Source organism: Impatiens glandulifera, unplaced genomic scaffold (genome assembly GCF_907164915.1).
Source record: "Impatiens glandulifera unplaced genomic scaffold, dImpGla2.1, whole genome shotgun sequence".
Classification (NCBI taxonomy): Eukaryota; Viridiplantae; Streptophyta; class Magnoliopsida; order Ericales; family Balsaminaceae; genus Impatiens; species Impatiens glandulifera.
In genome coordinates, this window is record NW_025919138.1 from 383838 (window position 1) to 399389 (window position 15552).

The 15552-nt window shown below is 32.9% G+C and overlaps 1 protein-coding gene across 1 annotated transcript; it reads right to left on the reverse strand.

The window, feature by feature from the left end:
* Window positions 1-3018: 3018 nt before the first annotated feature.
* On the reverse strand, window positions 3019-10335 carry LOC124917512 (putative ubiquitin-conjugating enzyme E2 38). Its single transcript, XM_047457923.1, has 7 exons — window positions 10215-10335; window positions 9573-9753; window positions 9341-9435; window positions 9179-9239; window positions 7867-8006; window positions 7348-7647; window positions 3019-3285 (listed from the first exon to the last, which is right to left on the reverse strand). Exons 1-7 carry the CDS (start codon window positions 10284-10286, stop codon window positions 3019-3021), a joined length of 1116 nt encoding a protein of 371 aa, XP_047313879.1. The 5' UTR covers window positions 10287-10335.
* Window positions 10336-15552: the final 5217 nt, after the last annotated feature.

Below are 15552 nucleotides of genomic sequence, written 5' to 3' on the forward strand. Positions count from 1 at the left end.
GCAGTTTTCATGGCTTGGCTTCCTTCTATCGGCGTTTTATTCCTCACTTCAGCAGTGTTACGGCTCCTATCACTGATTGTATGAAGGGGGTTAAGTTCTTCTGGACGGATGATGCCGAGGCTGCCTTTGTTGAGATCAAGCACCGACTCACTTCAGCCCCTATTTTGGTTCTTCCTGATTTTTCCCAGCCATTTGAACTACATTGTGATGCTTCGAAATTGGGTATTGGGGCTGTACTTAGCCAATCTGGGCGTCCTGTTGCTTATTTTAGTGAGAAACTGTCTAGCGCTAAACTTCGTTTCAGTACCTATGATATTGAGTTCTATGCTATTGTCCAGGCAGTCAAACACTGGCGTCATTATTTATTTCAGCGGGAGTTTGTCTTATATACGGATCATGATTCCCTCAAGCATCTTGGTGGTCAAGACAAAATTTCTCATCGTCATGCTTCGTGGGTCTCTTATTTACAGCAGTTTACTTTTGTGATTAAACACAAGGCTGGTGTGTCTAATCGCGTGGCTGATGCTTTGAGTCGTCGTCATGGGCTGTTGGCGGAGATGCGTGTCCATGTACCCGGCTTTGATTCGTTTGTGGACCTCTATCGTGATGATCCTTTCTTTTCTCAGGTCCTCATTCGCATCCAACAGGGGGATTCGAGGGACTTTGTCTTGGAGGATGGGTTCCTTTTCCGCGGTGTGCAGCTGTGCATTCCAGATTGCAGCCTGCGTTTGAGGATGATTCAGGAACTCCACAAAGAAGGCCATGTTGGGCGTGATCGTACCTTCCAGCTTCTTGCAGCTTCTTATTTCTGGCCTTCGATGCGCAAAGAGGTGGGGCGTTTTGTTGCTCGCTGTCGTGTTTGTCAGTTGGCTAAGGGCGCTTCGACTAATGCCGGGTTATACTTGCCTCTGCCTATTCCCACTCAACCATGGTCTGATGTCAGTATGGATTTTGTCCTTGGGCTGCCACGTACCCAGCGTGGTTCTGATTCGATTTTTGTGGTGGTTGACCGATTCTCGAAGATGGTTCATTTCATTCCCTGCAAGAAAACCTCCGATGCTGTGGCTGTTGCACAGCTTTATTTCAGGGATGTGTATCGCCTTCATGGACTTCCTGCCTCCATAGTTTCTGATCGGGACACTCGCTTTGTGAGTCACTTTTGGAGGAGTCTTTGGCGTTTGGTTAATACTCAGCTGAATTTTAGCAGTGCCTATCACCCGCAAACTGATGGCCAAACTGAAGTTGTTAATAGGTCTTTGGGGAACCTTCTGCGCAGTTTAGTTGGGGATCATCCTAAGGCTTGGGATCTGAAGCTGCCTCAGGCCGAGTTTGCTCACAATCATGCTGTTAATCGCTCCACTGGTTTCAGTCCTTTCCATGTGATTTACGGGCTGTCTCCGCGTGCTCCTCTTGATTTGTTAGCGCTGCCCAGCAAGGTGCGTCCTCATTCCACTGCTGCGGATTTTGTTGGTCAGTTGGCTCAGGTTCATCAGACCACTCATGACCGTTTGGTTGCTGCTACTGCCAAGTACAAGGAGAAGGCTGATTCGAGAAGGCGTGCTGTTGATTTTGAAGTTGGTGACTTTGTGTGGGCTATTCTGACTAAGGATCGTTTTCCAGCTCATTAATATAGCAAGCTTGCTGCTAAGAAGATTGGTCCTGTTGAGATTGTGGAGAAGATCAACCCCAATGCTTATCGTTTACGCCTTCCCAGCCATGTGCGTACCTCTGATGTGTTCAATGTGAAGCATCTTGTTCCTTTTGTGGGTGAGTCTTTTTCTGATGAGGATGATGCGGTTCCAGATTCGAGGACGAATCTTTTCTACCCTGGGGGGAATGATGCGGTGCGAGTCGAAGAGGCGTTTATGCGAAAGTTGCAGCATCCGAAAATATCTCGCAAGTGTCAGATTTCGACGATTGCCTAGTGTTTTTCGGGCGGAAATGTGGTGCTGTGAAGAAGTCATGGTTTTGCCATGAGGTATGATGGTTTAAGGCCATCTGACGACGTTTAGGGGCTCAAAATCGCATTTTTATTAGTTTCGGGTGTTTTTTGCAATTTATTAAAAGTTATTTATTTCTTTTGCAAGCTAGGGTTTGAGTATTTAAAGAATCTTAAAAACACTTTGTTAGGGGAAGATTATTAATCAGAAAACGAGGTTTCCTCAATATCTATCAACTTTCGGTATTCGTAAGAATCAACGAATCTTGATAAAGGTTCATCCTAGCCACGCACGCTGCATCAGGGAATCAAGTATTTAAAAAAGATGAAAGTGTATTAGGAATCATCCCAACCGAGTCAAAGCCAAAGAAGGGCAGCAAATGAACAAGAAAGAAATGATCGTGTTTTTAAATCTTCAACTTAGGAAGATCACCAATAGAAACATCTATATCTTCTAATGGAGATCACCCATAGAAGCTTCCAACTCCTCCCTACCAATAGGTTAATAATTCAGATTCTCTATAGCCATATTTTTCACCAAAATATGATACACGACTTCAAGGTCGTAATTCATGCCTCATAACCGGCCCCAATGATTTTGGGCATAACTCAACTATTGTCAATTGAGTTTGATAGAAGGATTGGATAATGAAGCAAAAATTGGGATTAGACTCTACCTCCTTAAAACACATACACCATCACAATTCACATAATATACATCTATTGTCGGTCAAGATCCTATCAATGATAACACTACAACCAAAAAGTAGATCTTCCAAACTCTATATGTTATCACAGACACTAAGGTCTCAGAAATAGTTTACCCAACAAACACATTTTTTATATAACTATGAGGAGTTGATAGAGAAATTGCATTTATAACAACTTTTCAAGACATTTACTTACTGTGAAACCAATATGAATGAATCCAGCATATATTTGAATCAATCAAATAATCCAAACAATTATCTGAAACAAAAGTTGTCAAACGTCTTAGTATCAAAGGTGCCTTTTGAAGAAGCAAACAAAAGAAATGATCCAATGTCATATAAAATTTGAAGTGAACTGAATTGTATAATCTAAATATTAGACTTTATAGATGGATGCCACTTTACGTAGCGAAATTTCTCACAGTCGGTTGCTCCGTTATCAATAAATTTGTTGACTAAGTCATCCATCATTCCACACAACGCAATCTTAAACTCATTGCTTGGACCAGATTGATCATCGTCAACAAATCCTCCTCCAAACGCCCCTATTTGAGTACCATCTATGTAAGATTTGCAAGCCGACAAAATATGATGTGCACGAACACGAAAATGCCACTTAATCAACTCTTCAAAATGCTGCATCAAATATAAAAAAATATATATATATATATTAAATTAAGAAACAAAGTAATCCATAATCATGAAATATCTATAAATAAATCTTCAAAATAAAAATAACCCAAATATAACTTGAAATAAAATTAAACTATAATAAGATATTGAGATGGCAGTGGAGGAAAATAATTCAAAATAATTTGGGAGAAAATATAGGTAATTAATGTTCAAAATAAAATTCTAAATAAATAACAAAATTAGTCATTATATAATAAAAACTGAAAAATTGATTTTTATTTTGCTAAATATTCTGTCTTCATGTTGATAAAGATCTTAAAAAGTTTAAATCTGTGAAGTATTTTAATTAAAAATCAAAATAATTAATAATAATAATATAATAATAATGACAGATAATTTTCTTTTCTTCTTTTATCTGAAAAAACAATTCATCCTGAAGATAGTCATCATTCATATTGGTAAATATGTTAAAAAAAAATGTAAAATTGAAGTGACAAAGTATGTGAAAGAGAGAATCCTTTCTAAAAGAAGGGAGAGTATGAGGTTTATTAGAGATATCGGTTTGAACTCACCAAATTCTATATATTTTTATTGTAAAATAATAATAAAAAACAAATAAATTACAAATAAATTGAAAAAGAGAATATCGTAATTTTAAATCAATTATACTTTAATGACATATAACACCGACTCTCTTGTTCATAACTGAACAAAGTTTAACCTTACATATTAATGTGAGGTTATCTCACACATATTATGTTTGTTATTTTGGCCAAATATGTCATATAAAACTTCCAATACAAATTTTAGAGCGTAAATCTCCATTTAAAGTACTAAAGTTTTTTTGGTACGAATGTTATTATATTATATAACCATATAATTCACACAAACTAGATTTTAGATCTATCAATGTTTGTTTCTTGATTATAGATCTTCTCACAAATATATAAATGTCTACATATTTAAACATGTCGTATTTTTATATCTCGTGTCATTTTTAATGAAACATTGTTCTCAATATCACTCTCCCATCAACATTAACACAAAATGTGACTAACACTAACATTGGTTCAAATTCCCCTTGAGATACATATTGATCTCTCCTCTACACAAATCTCAACAAAGTCTATCTTACCACTATGTATAAGTTAATTCTACATACTTTCTTTATGTTGAATCGTATGTCTACTCATTCTAGAATGTAAATACAAAGTCCAAACTTATAGAAGATGATGTCAAAATCTCATCACCGCAATGGATGTCTTCAACTCAACTTGTGTTGACTTTGTGCTCGATCTCATGTTCCTACTAAAAACTATGTTATTACTAACACTTCCGTTTTAGAACCAACATGCATAATAGTGCCAAGAAAGATTTAGCATGAAGCTCTCCCATGGTTTCTAAATTCAATATCTTTCTCTACAATCACACATCGTCAGTTCTTACTTGCTCGCCAAAACAAAATATTGTTGGATGCAAATAAATTTTTAAAATTAAACATAAAGTTAATAGTTACTAAACAATACAAAGTATGTCTCGTTACTAATGGTTTTCATCAATATGGAGAAACATTGAGTCTTGTAGTCAGATCAACGACAAATTTTACCGTTTTAACTTTTGTAGTTACTCGTGGGTGGTCGATTCATCAATTAGATGTGCTTAATGTATTAATACATGATACACTTGGCGAAGGAGTCTAAATGACACAAACTCTAGGTTTGTTTTATCCCAAATTTATTAATCATGTTTATCGTCATAACAAACCAATTTATTGCCACAAAACAGACCCCTCGAGCTTGATAGGCTATATTCCTCAAAGAATTTAACAAAACAAATTTAATATATCATAGATCTTGCCAATAATATAATCTTCATGAATGAGCTCATATCTCTACAACAATTAAACGTTTGAGTGATATATTCACAATTAAATATCTCGGTCACATAGAACAAGTTATAAGGATAAAAACATGTATTTCTTCCGGATTGATCATATTTCAGACAAAATACATTAAGAAATTCTTACATGATATGCATCATGTCAAACCACTAACATACCTATTGATTCAAATTCATGATCCACTTTCTAATTCTACAGTCTAGAAATCATTGGATTGATGTCAAATAAATTTTTCGATACCTACTACATATTCTCAATCATGGATTATTTAATTCAAATTGGGTTGATTGTCTAGATGACCGAAATCAATAATCGATTATTTACGTTTTTCTTCATAATAACCTCATTTTCTTTTGAATATTCAAAGAAACAATAAGTAGAGGCATAATCTCATATTATTGTGCAGTTGCTCATGCAACAACAAAATTATATTGACTTTAATCAATTAAGTGAATTAAAAGTCATGTTACCTACTCCACATACACTATGGTGTGACAATATTAAATTTATTTGTTTATCTTCTAATATAGTGTTTAATGATCCTAAATACACATAAAAATTAATTTCATTTTGTTCACGAGTTACAACAAAATTGTTTCAAATCTAATCTATACTCACCTAATACTAAATTAGGTATACCTCTTGGAAAACCATTCTTCACATAGTATGTTTTACTTTCAGGTATATAAAAAAGTAACAAATTTCTAATAATTAATTAAAATCACATTATGTTATTCGTATTTATATTTCTATTCATACCCTAGTTTTTTTATTCTTATTCTTATTTCTGTTTCATTTTTTATTTATTTATTTTCTCAATTCAAATTTTTGAATGTAATTGTAAATAAGACAATTCAATTATATATTATTCTAGTAATAAAATATCTCAACAAAAGCAGCTCGGACATATTTTTCAATTTTAGAACTTATTATTTTTTTAATTTGATCAATAAAGAATAATAGTTTTGAAATTGGATCTTTCATATTTTATTATATATCATTGAAAATCAAATTAGAATGGTCTTCACACACACAATATACAACTAATACACATATTTTAGCAAGGTTAGCGATAACATTATCTAATTTATTATCTAGTAAACAAAAACCAAAAATAATTCTATGAACAAAAAGGATCTTTAAGCCTTCTTGAAACTAACAATGCTTCTTATTTGCATGACAATTGATATTATTGACATGAGGATGAATAAGGGATATCCCTGAAAAGGAACTTAGTGACAAATTTGAGGTTCTCCATTATATTGATTTGTTTTTGTATCTGAAAGGAGAGCAATACAAGACATAAATGGTCGAGTGTCAAGCTCAATAACGATACCATCGTTAACCTGATCTGCTCTGAGTTATCGAGAGCAGTGTTGAGAACTCTCGTGAAATTAAAGACTCCATCATATTTTTTTTACACAAAACTTTGTTCCTAGCCAAGGCAAGTTAGCCTTATTAGATGCAATCTCATTACGGTAATATTTTAATTTTCAGTGAGAAAAGTTGTAAAACATTAAAAATTGTCTAAACAACAAAGCCATTCATCATGACTTCTTCACATTGGCTTTGGTCAAGGAGGCTTGAGGCTATTTTGTTTTTCTTTTCCTTGGTAGGTCATTCACAGGTAGGTCTTTAATTGGGACATACTTTTTGGTAGGTAATTTATTTTTCTTTACCTTCTTTCCTAAAAATTAATGGATGTGGGATTTTAGTCTATATAAGAAAAAAAAATAGAAGATCCTAATCTCATTTAGTTTTAAATTTCATTTTTCATTCCAATCTAACTTATGATGGAATTTAAAATAGATCAATTACGCTATCACACAAGACACATGTAGCAAAATTTGAATTTATAATACATATTTGTCAATCAAAATTCAACACTTTTACCAAATACAAATTTATAAAAAATGGATTAAGACAAAAAAAAAAAATAGGAAAAATGGTATCCTATTTACAAATAATTTTATTGTATAAAAAAAAAATCCTACATCTAACCGGTCAATTAAAATTTAAGAGAGAAAAAAATGTAACCAGCAATTTATACATACATAAGTCATTTTTCTTACTTTACTAGTAAAAACAAATTGCTATGTGTAAACATAACTATCATAAACTAATAAAATAATTTTGAAGTAATTATAAATTATACATATACATACCTCTGGTGGGCTTGTAAGTGTGTTCATCATTGTCTTTAGTGATAGGATGAAGACAGACTCATTGTAATCCTTAGACTTCTTTTTACCCTTTTTTCCAACATAAATTTCTGAATTTCCAGGTTCATTGAAAAAGGGTTTAGAGTTGAAAATCAAAACTTGTATGGAGCACAAAACTTGTGCCATGGTTGACATTTTCGGTATCGGTTCACCTTTCTCAAGCTTCCATGTGTTCAATCGCACTATTCCATCTTTGGACATGTTTGGGTTCAATTGAAGACCACCCGAATGGTAGTAAACAGTCTAAAAAAGTATTTTTGAAAGGAACAAATTAGTATAAGTACTCTTAACATCCAAAAACATAAATATATGAATTGTTACAAACATAATTAAAAGTTGATGACTTCTATTTTCTTATAACGTTTTATCGTAGTGTGATTAAATAACTTTTATTGTGATTATGTATCGACTATTTTTTAAAAAGTGAACGAAAGATAAACTCTAAACCCGAGACCTACATACCGGGAGTACATCTGGATATGAAGGAGGGAAGGCGAGATCAAAGACAAAGAGACCATCGTGATATGGGGTTCCAGCTGATCCCACTATGACGGCTTGTATAAGATCCGTTCTTGCTTCACATGCTTTAACATTTATGGAGTCTGCAAAAGATGGATATTTAACTTATGATTAATTCTTTAACAAACCAAGTTAATGGAAATAAAGTTGATTGATATATTCATGATAAAATCATTTAAAATCTCCTTGATACAAGTTATAACACAAATAGTTATAACTATAAGTCATATAAAATTCAAAAAACTACTGTTAGAAAAATAGTTAGATCAACAAAAAGAGAAAGTAATAATCCAATTCAAGGCAAACATGAGTCAACACATATCCTATACTTCGAAAAAAATGTAAGATATATAGGAAGGAAAATCGAACTAGATATGCACAAATTTTAATAATGATTGTCAAAAATTTTAAACCCGAATCACATTCCAAATCAAAAAGAAAAATAAACATCATAAAAAAGGACAAGTCAATAAATTAAACAACTTATGTTACAATTATTATTATTTTAAATTTATTTTAACGAGTTACAAAAACACAAAGTCACTTAGGCCCATTTGAAACACATTCTGAAACTAGATATGGACAGTTTCCATATTGATTGAGGCAATCAAATACAACTTCATCTAGACCTTTAAACCTTTAAGACGCTCAAAGGCAATCACATCTAAGTCTAGGGGGAATTGATTAATAGAAATATCTAAAACACATTTGATCTTTTAAAACACATTTGATCTTTTAGATGAAAAAGATGAATTTAATTTTGATGAAAAAAGTGAAGAAGAGAATGATGTTGAGCATTATGCAATTTCAAATGAAGAATATGATCTTGATCTTGATGAAGAAAAAGATTACAATGAACTTTAGATTATGTTTTGAACTTTTTAAAGTTTAAGAATTGGGCGATATACACTATTGACTATGCACTAATAATTGGGCGATAGTTTAGCCATGAACAGCTTTGACGCTATTGAGCGATATACACTATTGATAACTATGCACTAAGGTATGAAAAAAATACTATTCCTATGGTAATAATGTAGTTATCCTGAAGTACCCTAACCTAGAACTAAATATTAAGTTTTGAAGAGCATAAACCAGAATTCAAGTTTCAATTATTAATATATAACCTAGAATAGAATATTGATGACTTATCACCTTCAATTGTAGTAAGTTCTCTTAATTTTATTAAAAACCTAAATTCCATGATTTATTCCAGAAAAGAATAAAGAAGAAGAAGATAAAGCAAACTCCTCACCTGGCATGTTGTCCAGAAATTTCAACTCTTCCTGGACTCTCTTAATCCACATCGACGAAGGCTGCCACAAAAGAAGCTCATTAAAAAATTGACATATATAAGCATGCATATGTGCAACATACACATGAACACAATCAAAGATGATAATTAACATAAATTCACCTTGTGCAGATTCAATGTTTCAAAGAAGTGATTTGGAAACCTATCCACAAAATCGAATCTCCCATAATGTTTAAACTCGGTCATGTCTTCGCCACCTGCATTTAATTTAATCGTTAGAACCAAAACTGATCTACTGTCCTTCTAGAAATATGGATAACTGCACATTTTGCACTAGCACAAGATGCACAACACTCAATCGAAGATTCAATATACGACAAAAACACAAACTTACTAGGAATAGTATAATTGGGGAAAGCAACTGTCGCCAGAACTTTATCTACTTGAGTTTGCAGCGCTCGGAGGCAATCATCCGATTCATATCCGTCGCTATCATCATAATCTGAAAGACCTTGATAACTAGCATCATTATTTTCATGAGATCCAGATTTCCCCAATTCCTCAATGATATGTGCCTGAAGAAAACAGATTAAAAGTTGTCACCACCAAGCAAATTTCAGCAAATCATAAAAACCCATAAACAGGAACAGACATGGGTGTGCTAAATAAACCTCTATAAGGACAGATTGAGAGAATATGGTGAAAATATGAAGAATTTGATGAGTATAAAAAAAGAGAAACAATAGATTTAAGTTTCACCTACCATAATTGAAACACATTACTAGGTTTGTTTTCAATCCAGTGACATTTCAAGGCTTAAAGGCTATCTAATCACCAAGAGAAGCATATATCTATCTATCTAGTAAGTTGTTTATGCAACTGCAAGACCCAATTTGAATTAACACAAAACATAGTACTCTTGCCTACCAGAAAGGATCTAGAGAAGAAAACACATTCCAGATTTACTACAGAGCTTTGATCAGAGAAAAAGTAGTGATTAAAGAAAGCGATAGACTAAATGGGTAAACAAAAAGACCTGATTTTGAATTTCCTTGTTTGAGATGGAATCAAGGTAAGCTTGCAACTTCAAATGGTTAATACGATCCATATCTCTTGATCAAAACTTAGCGGCGAGCGACTGAGCGATGTTTTCTCCGTTCTTCTCCCTCTCTAGGTTCGTTCAGTAATGATGAGGATTTCCAGCATCATGGACTATTTTCACTCAAGGCGCCAAATTCTGGCAATCCCAAATGATCTTAAGGTCTTGTTTGTTTCATATAAGTTATTTCCAATAAAGCAAATTAAAGAACTATAATAATATTTTTTTGTATTTAATATTTTATTTGTTACTTTTAATTTAATAATCTAGTATCAATGTCCCCAACTTTAATTTAACAAGTTAGTTATTGAGTTAATATTTTAATATAATTTAATGAAGGGATTGGTTATCTAATTTGCTAATAAAGTTTGCAACCTATTTTGAATTTGCTCTATCTTGTTTAATAATTTTTAAATTTACATTGAATTTGGTTGTGGTCATGCTCTTCAACTAGTCATAAGTTGTAGAAGAGATGAGTTGTCGGGATCAACAAAGGTAGGTCGTCTCCCTGTCGGAAGAATCAGTATCTTCTCAGCACAAAAGATTTGATTGTTGAAGTCACATTGAAGTCGGAAGACATTCGCTATGATGCTTGAAGTGAGGTTTTCACGTCAGCCCTACACCAATTTTTGCATGTGAATCCACCTATGAACATTAATAATGATGGTCGTTGGAACTAGCCTATACTCATCTTCATTGAAACAATCTTAGTTATGCACACTGCTTAGATTTCTTCTTTTATAGTTCACTGCTTTAATTGTTATATAGTAAGATGTCATAAATAACTTGTACACTATTATTTTGGTGAGTTGTTAGTATACTTTTAATCAATTCACTACTATAAGAAAAAGAAAAAAAAAACAATTAACATCTCTTATCAAATTTTTCTTTTTTATTTAATACATTTGTAATAAATAATAAATAGCTTTATTTTGATATTGGAATCCAAACCCATTCTTGTATGGGTTACTTACCATATAATTGTCCTTCAATTTTTAAATAAGAAAAATAATAAGGAAAAATGCTAAAAATAACTATACTAAATTGTGAAACAAATCCATATCTTTGAAATATCCATGTTAGAAACATTAATAAAATCTTCAAAATTAAAAAAATATTGAATCGAACCATATCAATTTTGAGAATTTAATGTATTCACTACTTTTTTTTCCTTCTAAATCAATAATTATTAATATTTTAATTACATATTAGTTGGCTGCTCTTGATTCTTTCTAACCTTCATTTAGTATCTTGTTAGCATGAAATGATGATTTATTAATACTTGTCTGTCAATGAGTATTCATTTCAAGAACAATGGAGAAAACTTCATAGGAGTGATTTTGACAATTTACGAGCCTTTGTTACCCTAGTTCAAGTCTGACTTCTTTAGTAAGCTCCTTATAGGGTTTGTTGATGAGATTTGTCTATAGTGTTTGTCGGGACATGAGTGTAGTAAGACATCTAAATGAACGAAAAGGGGTCAGAAGACTCACGAGTCTTGTGTGTGAGTTTTCTGAAACGATCCAGCACTTTGGCTTATTAATTGGCCTTTGAAGGCTATCAATTCCCATTCAGAGAGCTAATTATAATTGTGGCTCCATGCAGTCTTGTATTTGTATTGACCATATAAAGTGAGTGTTTCTATCCTCTTGAGTGACCAATTTATTGTAAAAGTTAATTTTGTCGTAATTGTTCATATAAATAGTTCAATTTGATTGATCGTAAAGTAGTAGAGTTGGTTTCTCTTCAATAAGATTTGAGAATAATTTGAGAATAAGTAATTGGTTAGAGACTTTATCACACACAAACATGATTCAAGTAGGTGGTGGTTCTCCTTTATTGTAATAGTTCGTGGACTTGAAAACTCTTCCAAAATTGTTTAAAGTTGGTTTGTTGGTGATGGAATATTTTATGCACAAAAAATTTCGGTTAATAACAAGTAAAAAGATGCATAACATATTATTTAGCTTTATTTAGGAGGAAAATAATAAGAAATAATACTATTAATGTTCGATTTATATGAATTAAATTTTAATTTATGTTTGAAAAATTAAAACTAGCCTAAGTTTAATCTTTTTTTTTCCTTAAAATGGAATTATTTTTAAATTGATGAGTACATCATTATCTTTATCTCTATTGATAAGATAAAATTGAATCCACCTCATTTCCGGGACTATCATGGTTAAAAAAGTTACCAACATAATGTTAGTTATTTTAGTTTGGTTATTTCTAATTTAGTCATTTATAAAATTAAAAATACCACTTAAGTATCCTCACTTTATATAAAAAATAAATATACCCATAAGCTATAAACTTGATTTCACATTATAATACTGATAAGAAATAGATCACTGACTTTGAATATTTAGTTTAAATAATTAAAAAGGGAGAATTCTAAGATTAATTTAACTAATTAACTTAGGATAATTAGCCAACGATTATAAAACTAACAGGTTTTGAATATTTAGTTTAAAATAATCAAAAAAGAAGAAATTGTTAAGTAAAAATAATTAATTAAATATTAGTATTAATTAACTATTAAATAAAGAACCTAACTGTGTTAATTTAATTTTGTGCAGAATTAAATTAATAAAATGCCCAGTATTATACTAAAATCAGCATTTAATCAAAGATCGGTTGCATTTTATAAAAAGGCATAACCGGTCATTTTACAAGATCGGTAGTTTGTAAAATCGACATTTTGCAGATCGACTTATATCAAAAATACGCGTCCGGCTTTTGGACAGTTCAGTAGTTTGTAAAATTGACATTTTACAAACACGTATCCGTCATTTTACATAATCGACATTTTGGCAAGTCGACTTTTTGGCATATCGGCATTTTGCAGATCAACCTTATATCAAAAGCACGCGTTCGACTTTTTGGCAAATCGACAGTTTGTAAAATCGCCATTTTACAAACACGTATCCGATATTTTACATAATCGGCATTTTGGAAAATTGGATTTTTGGCAGATCGACAGTTTGTAAAATCGGCATTTTACAAACACGTATCCGACATTTTACATAATCGGCATTTTGACAAATCAGCATTTTACAGATATGCTTTATATCAAAAGCACGCGTTCGGCTTTTTGGCAAATCGGTAGTTTGTAAAATCGACATTTTACAAACACGTATCCAACTTTATCTATATGTGTTCGACATTTTTACAAGACGCGTCCGACAGTTTATAAATCGGTATTATGTGAAGAGTAACCGGTTATTTATGAATCGATATTTTACATCAATTCGACATTTTGCAAGTCGACTTTCTTTTTACAAAACACGCGTCCGTTATTATATAATCGGTATTATATAATCAGTATTATAAAAACCGCCTCCGATAATTTGTGACTTCAGCTTTATATCAAATTGGAGCGCATCCGGTACTTTACTATTTTGGTGATACATTGGAACGCTTCTAGTTTTATCAGAAGTCAACTTTATGCTTCTCCAGTAGTTGTTTCCTTTTTGGTGCAAAGACTGATGAAGACATTTTTGGCAGCAGCAGAGCTTTGCTAAAAAATCCAAAGACAAGTCAAACTTCCGAGATTTACGCTCCCCGTAAATCATAATCCCATTAATGACATTTTGGCTTATTATCATTCAAGTTCAGAAAAGATCAAAGAATATCTCATCTAATGTACTACTCTGGACTTCAACCAATCAAGATCAAGATAAATGTCTTATGAAGCAAATTTGTCCGTTGAGCAGCAAAAATATGTCCGTTGACATTTGCCTAGTTAAGAAGACAGAGGAGAAATTGCTTCACACCGATTTTCTCTCTGAACAATCTCTTTGCAAACCTTAAGCCATCAACTCTCTCATGCTCTATGTTAGAAAAATTAAGTTGATTAATTTTAAACTGGCCACACATTACAATTTTTGAATATTTATTCTAAATAATCAAAAAGGGAGAAATTTTTAGAAAAATTAAGTAAGTTAATTTTTAACCGGCCAGAGAACTTAATTAATCTCAATTTCCATGTGTAGGTACAGATCAAAGTCGTATCAGACCGGCTGAAGCATATACCGTAGTAATACGACTCCAAATGATCTGGCCATAATCAAGAGGAACAGACTTCAATATCATAACCGGATCGGCCAGATATAACCTTCAAATCCAACTGGCTCACATTACGAAAAGATCAACGGGAAACTTTGAAAAATGATGAAATCGAGAAGATGACGTAACATGACGAAATAGAGATTTCTCGGAAAAATACAAGAAGATAAGATTCGGATCATAAGCATGCTATAAAAACAATGATGATCTGCTTATCCAAGATCCCAAGCAAAATCTGAATCAGACGGCGAGTGCGTGCATGTTTGCCATATGTCCAAAATACAAGCCGCTCACGTCATCAGAACCTGACCGGCGCGCGCATGTTTGCTAAGTGTCAAAAAGATTAAACGTGCACGCAACATCTCTGAACCGGCGCGACTTCAGATGACCAATCCAACGGAGAGAGAAAAAGATGACCGTTAGGATATTTTTCACTATAAAAGGAAGACGAAGGGTCTTCATTAAAAACAAGCGTGAAAAAGCTGTAACAACAAGAATTGAACAACGAACAGAAAAAGGAAATCTCACGCGCGACTCTAAACAATAGTTGAAATTCTAGAAAGCATTATTGTTGTGTATGTGTATTGAGTTATTCTATTACATCATAGTGAGTGGTGTAACCGACGAGTAGTGATTAAGGCTTGTTCGGCATTGTGTGAGTGTTATAACATTCAAGTTAGTGAAAATCCTTCTCATCATCTGAGAAGAAGGGGTGATGTAGGAGAATTTGCTCCGAACATCCATAAAAAATCTTGTCTTGTGTTATTTTCCTTATTTCTTGTTTACTCACTATAAACCGATCTATCACTTACTCCAAACCAAACCGGTCCATTTCTCCTCTCTAACCGACACCTTCCAAATATCATCCATATCAAACTTTGTGTGTTGCTTCAAGCTGAAATAGACATTTCTTCCCTTGAACCCGGTTCAAGAGTCTGTGACAACTTGTGCAGTGTTAAGAAGGGGTTTTAGTCTCTAACCGGACTATCACCAATTAGTGTGTGTGTATTGTGTTGTTGTAAGCGTTCTCCCATATAAAACCGGAACCCCGGTCCTTCAAGGGCGATCCCGATCCTAACAAGTGGTATCAGAACGAGGTTCTTAACACTCAAGCAACCGAAGAAGATGGGAAGCATGACCCACAACGATAAGCCACCTATGCTAAACAGTGAAGCGTTTAGTAGTTGGAAGAAACAAATGTATCTAC

Bases quoted from the DNA above. Each gene is read 5' to 3' on its own strand.
- LOC124917512 (XM_047457923.1), bottom strand. From the start codon at position 10,286: ATGGATCGTATTAACCATTTGAAGTTGCAAGCTTACCTTGATTCCATC. The intron at 9,240-9,340 runs GTGAATTTATGT...CTTTTGTGGCAG, and splicing joins AAACATTGAATCTGCACAAG to CCTTCGTCGATGTGGATTAA. The intron at 7,648-7,866 runs GTATGTAGGTCT...ATACTTTTTTAG, and splicing joins CATATCCAGATGTACTCCCG to ACTGTTTACTACCATTCGGG.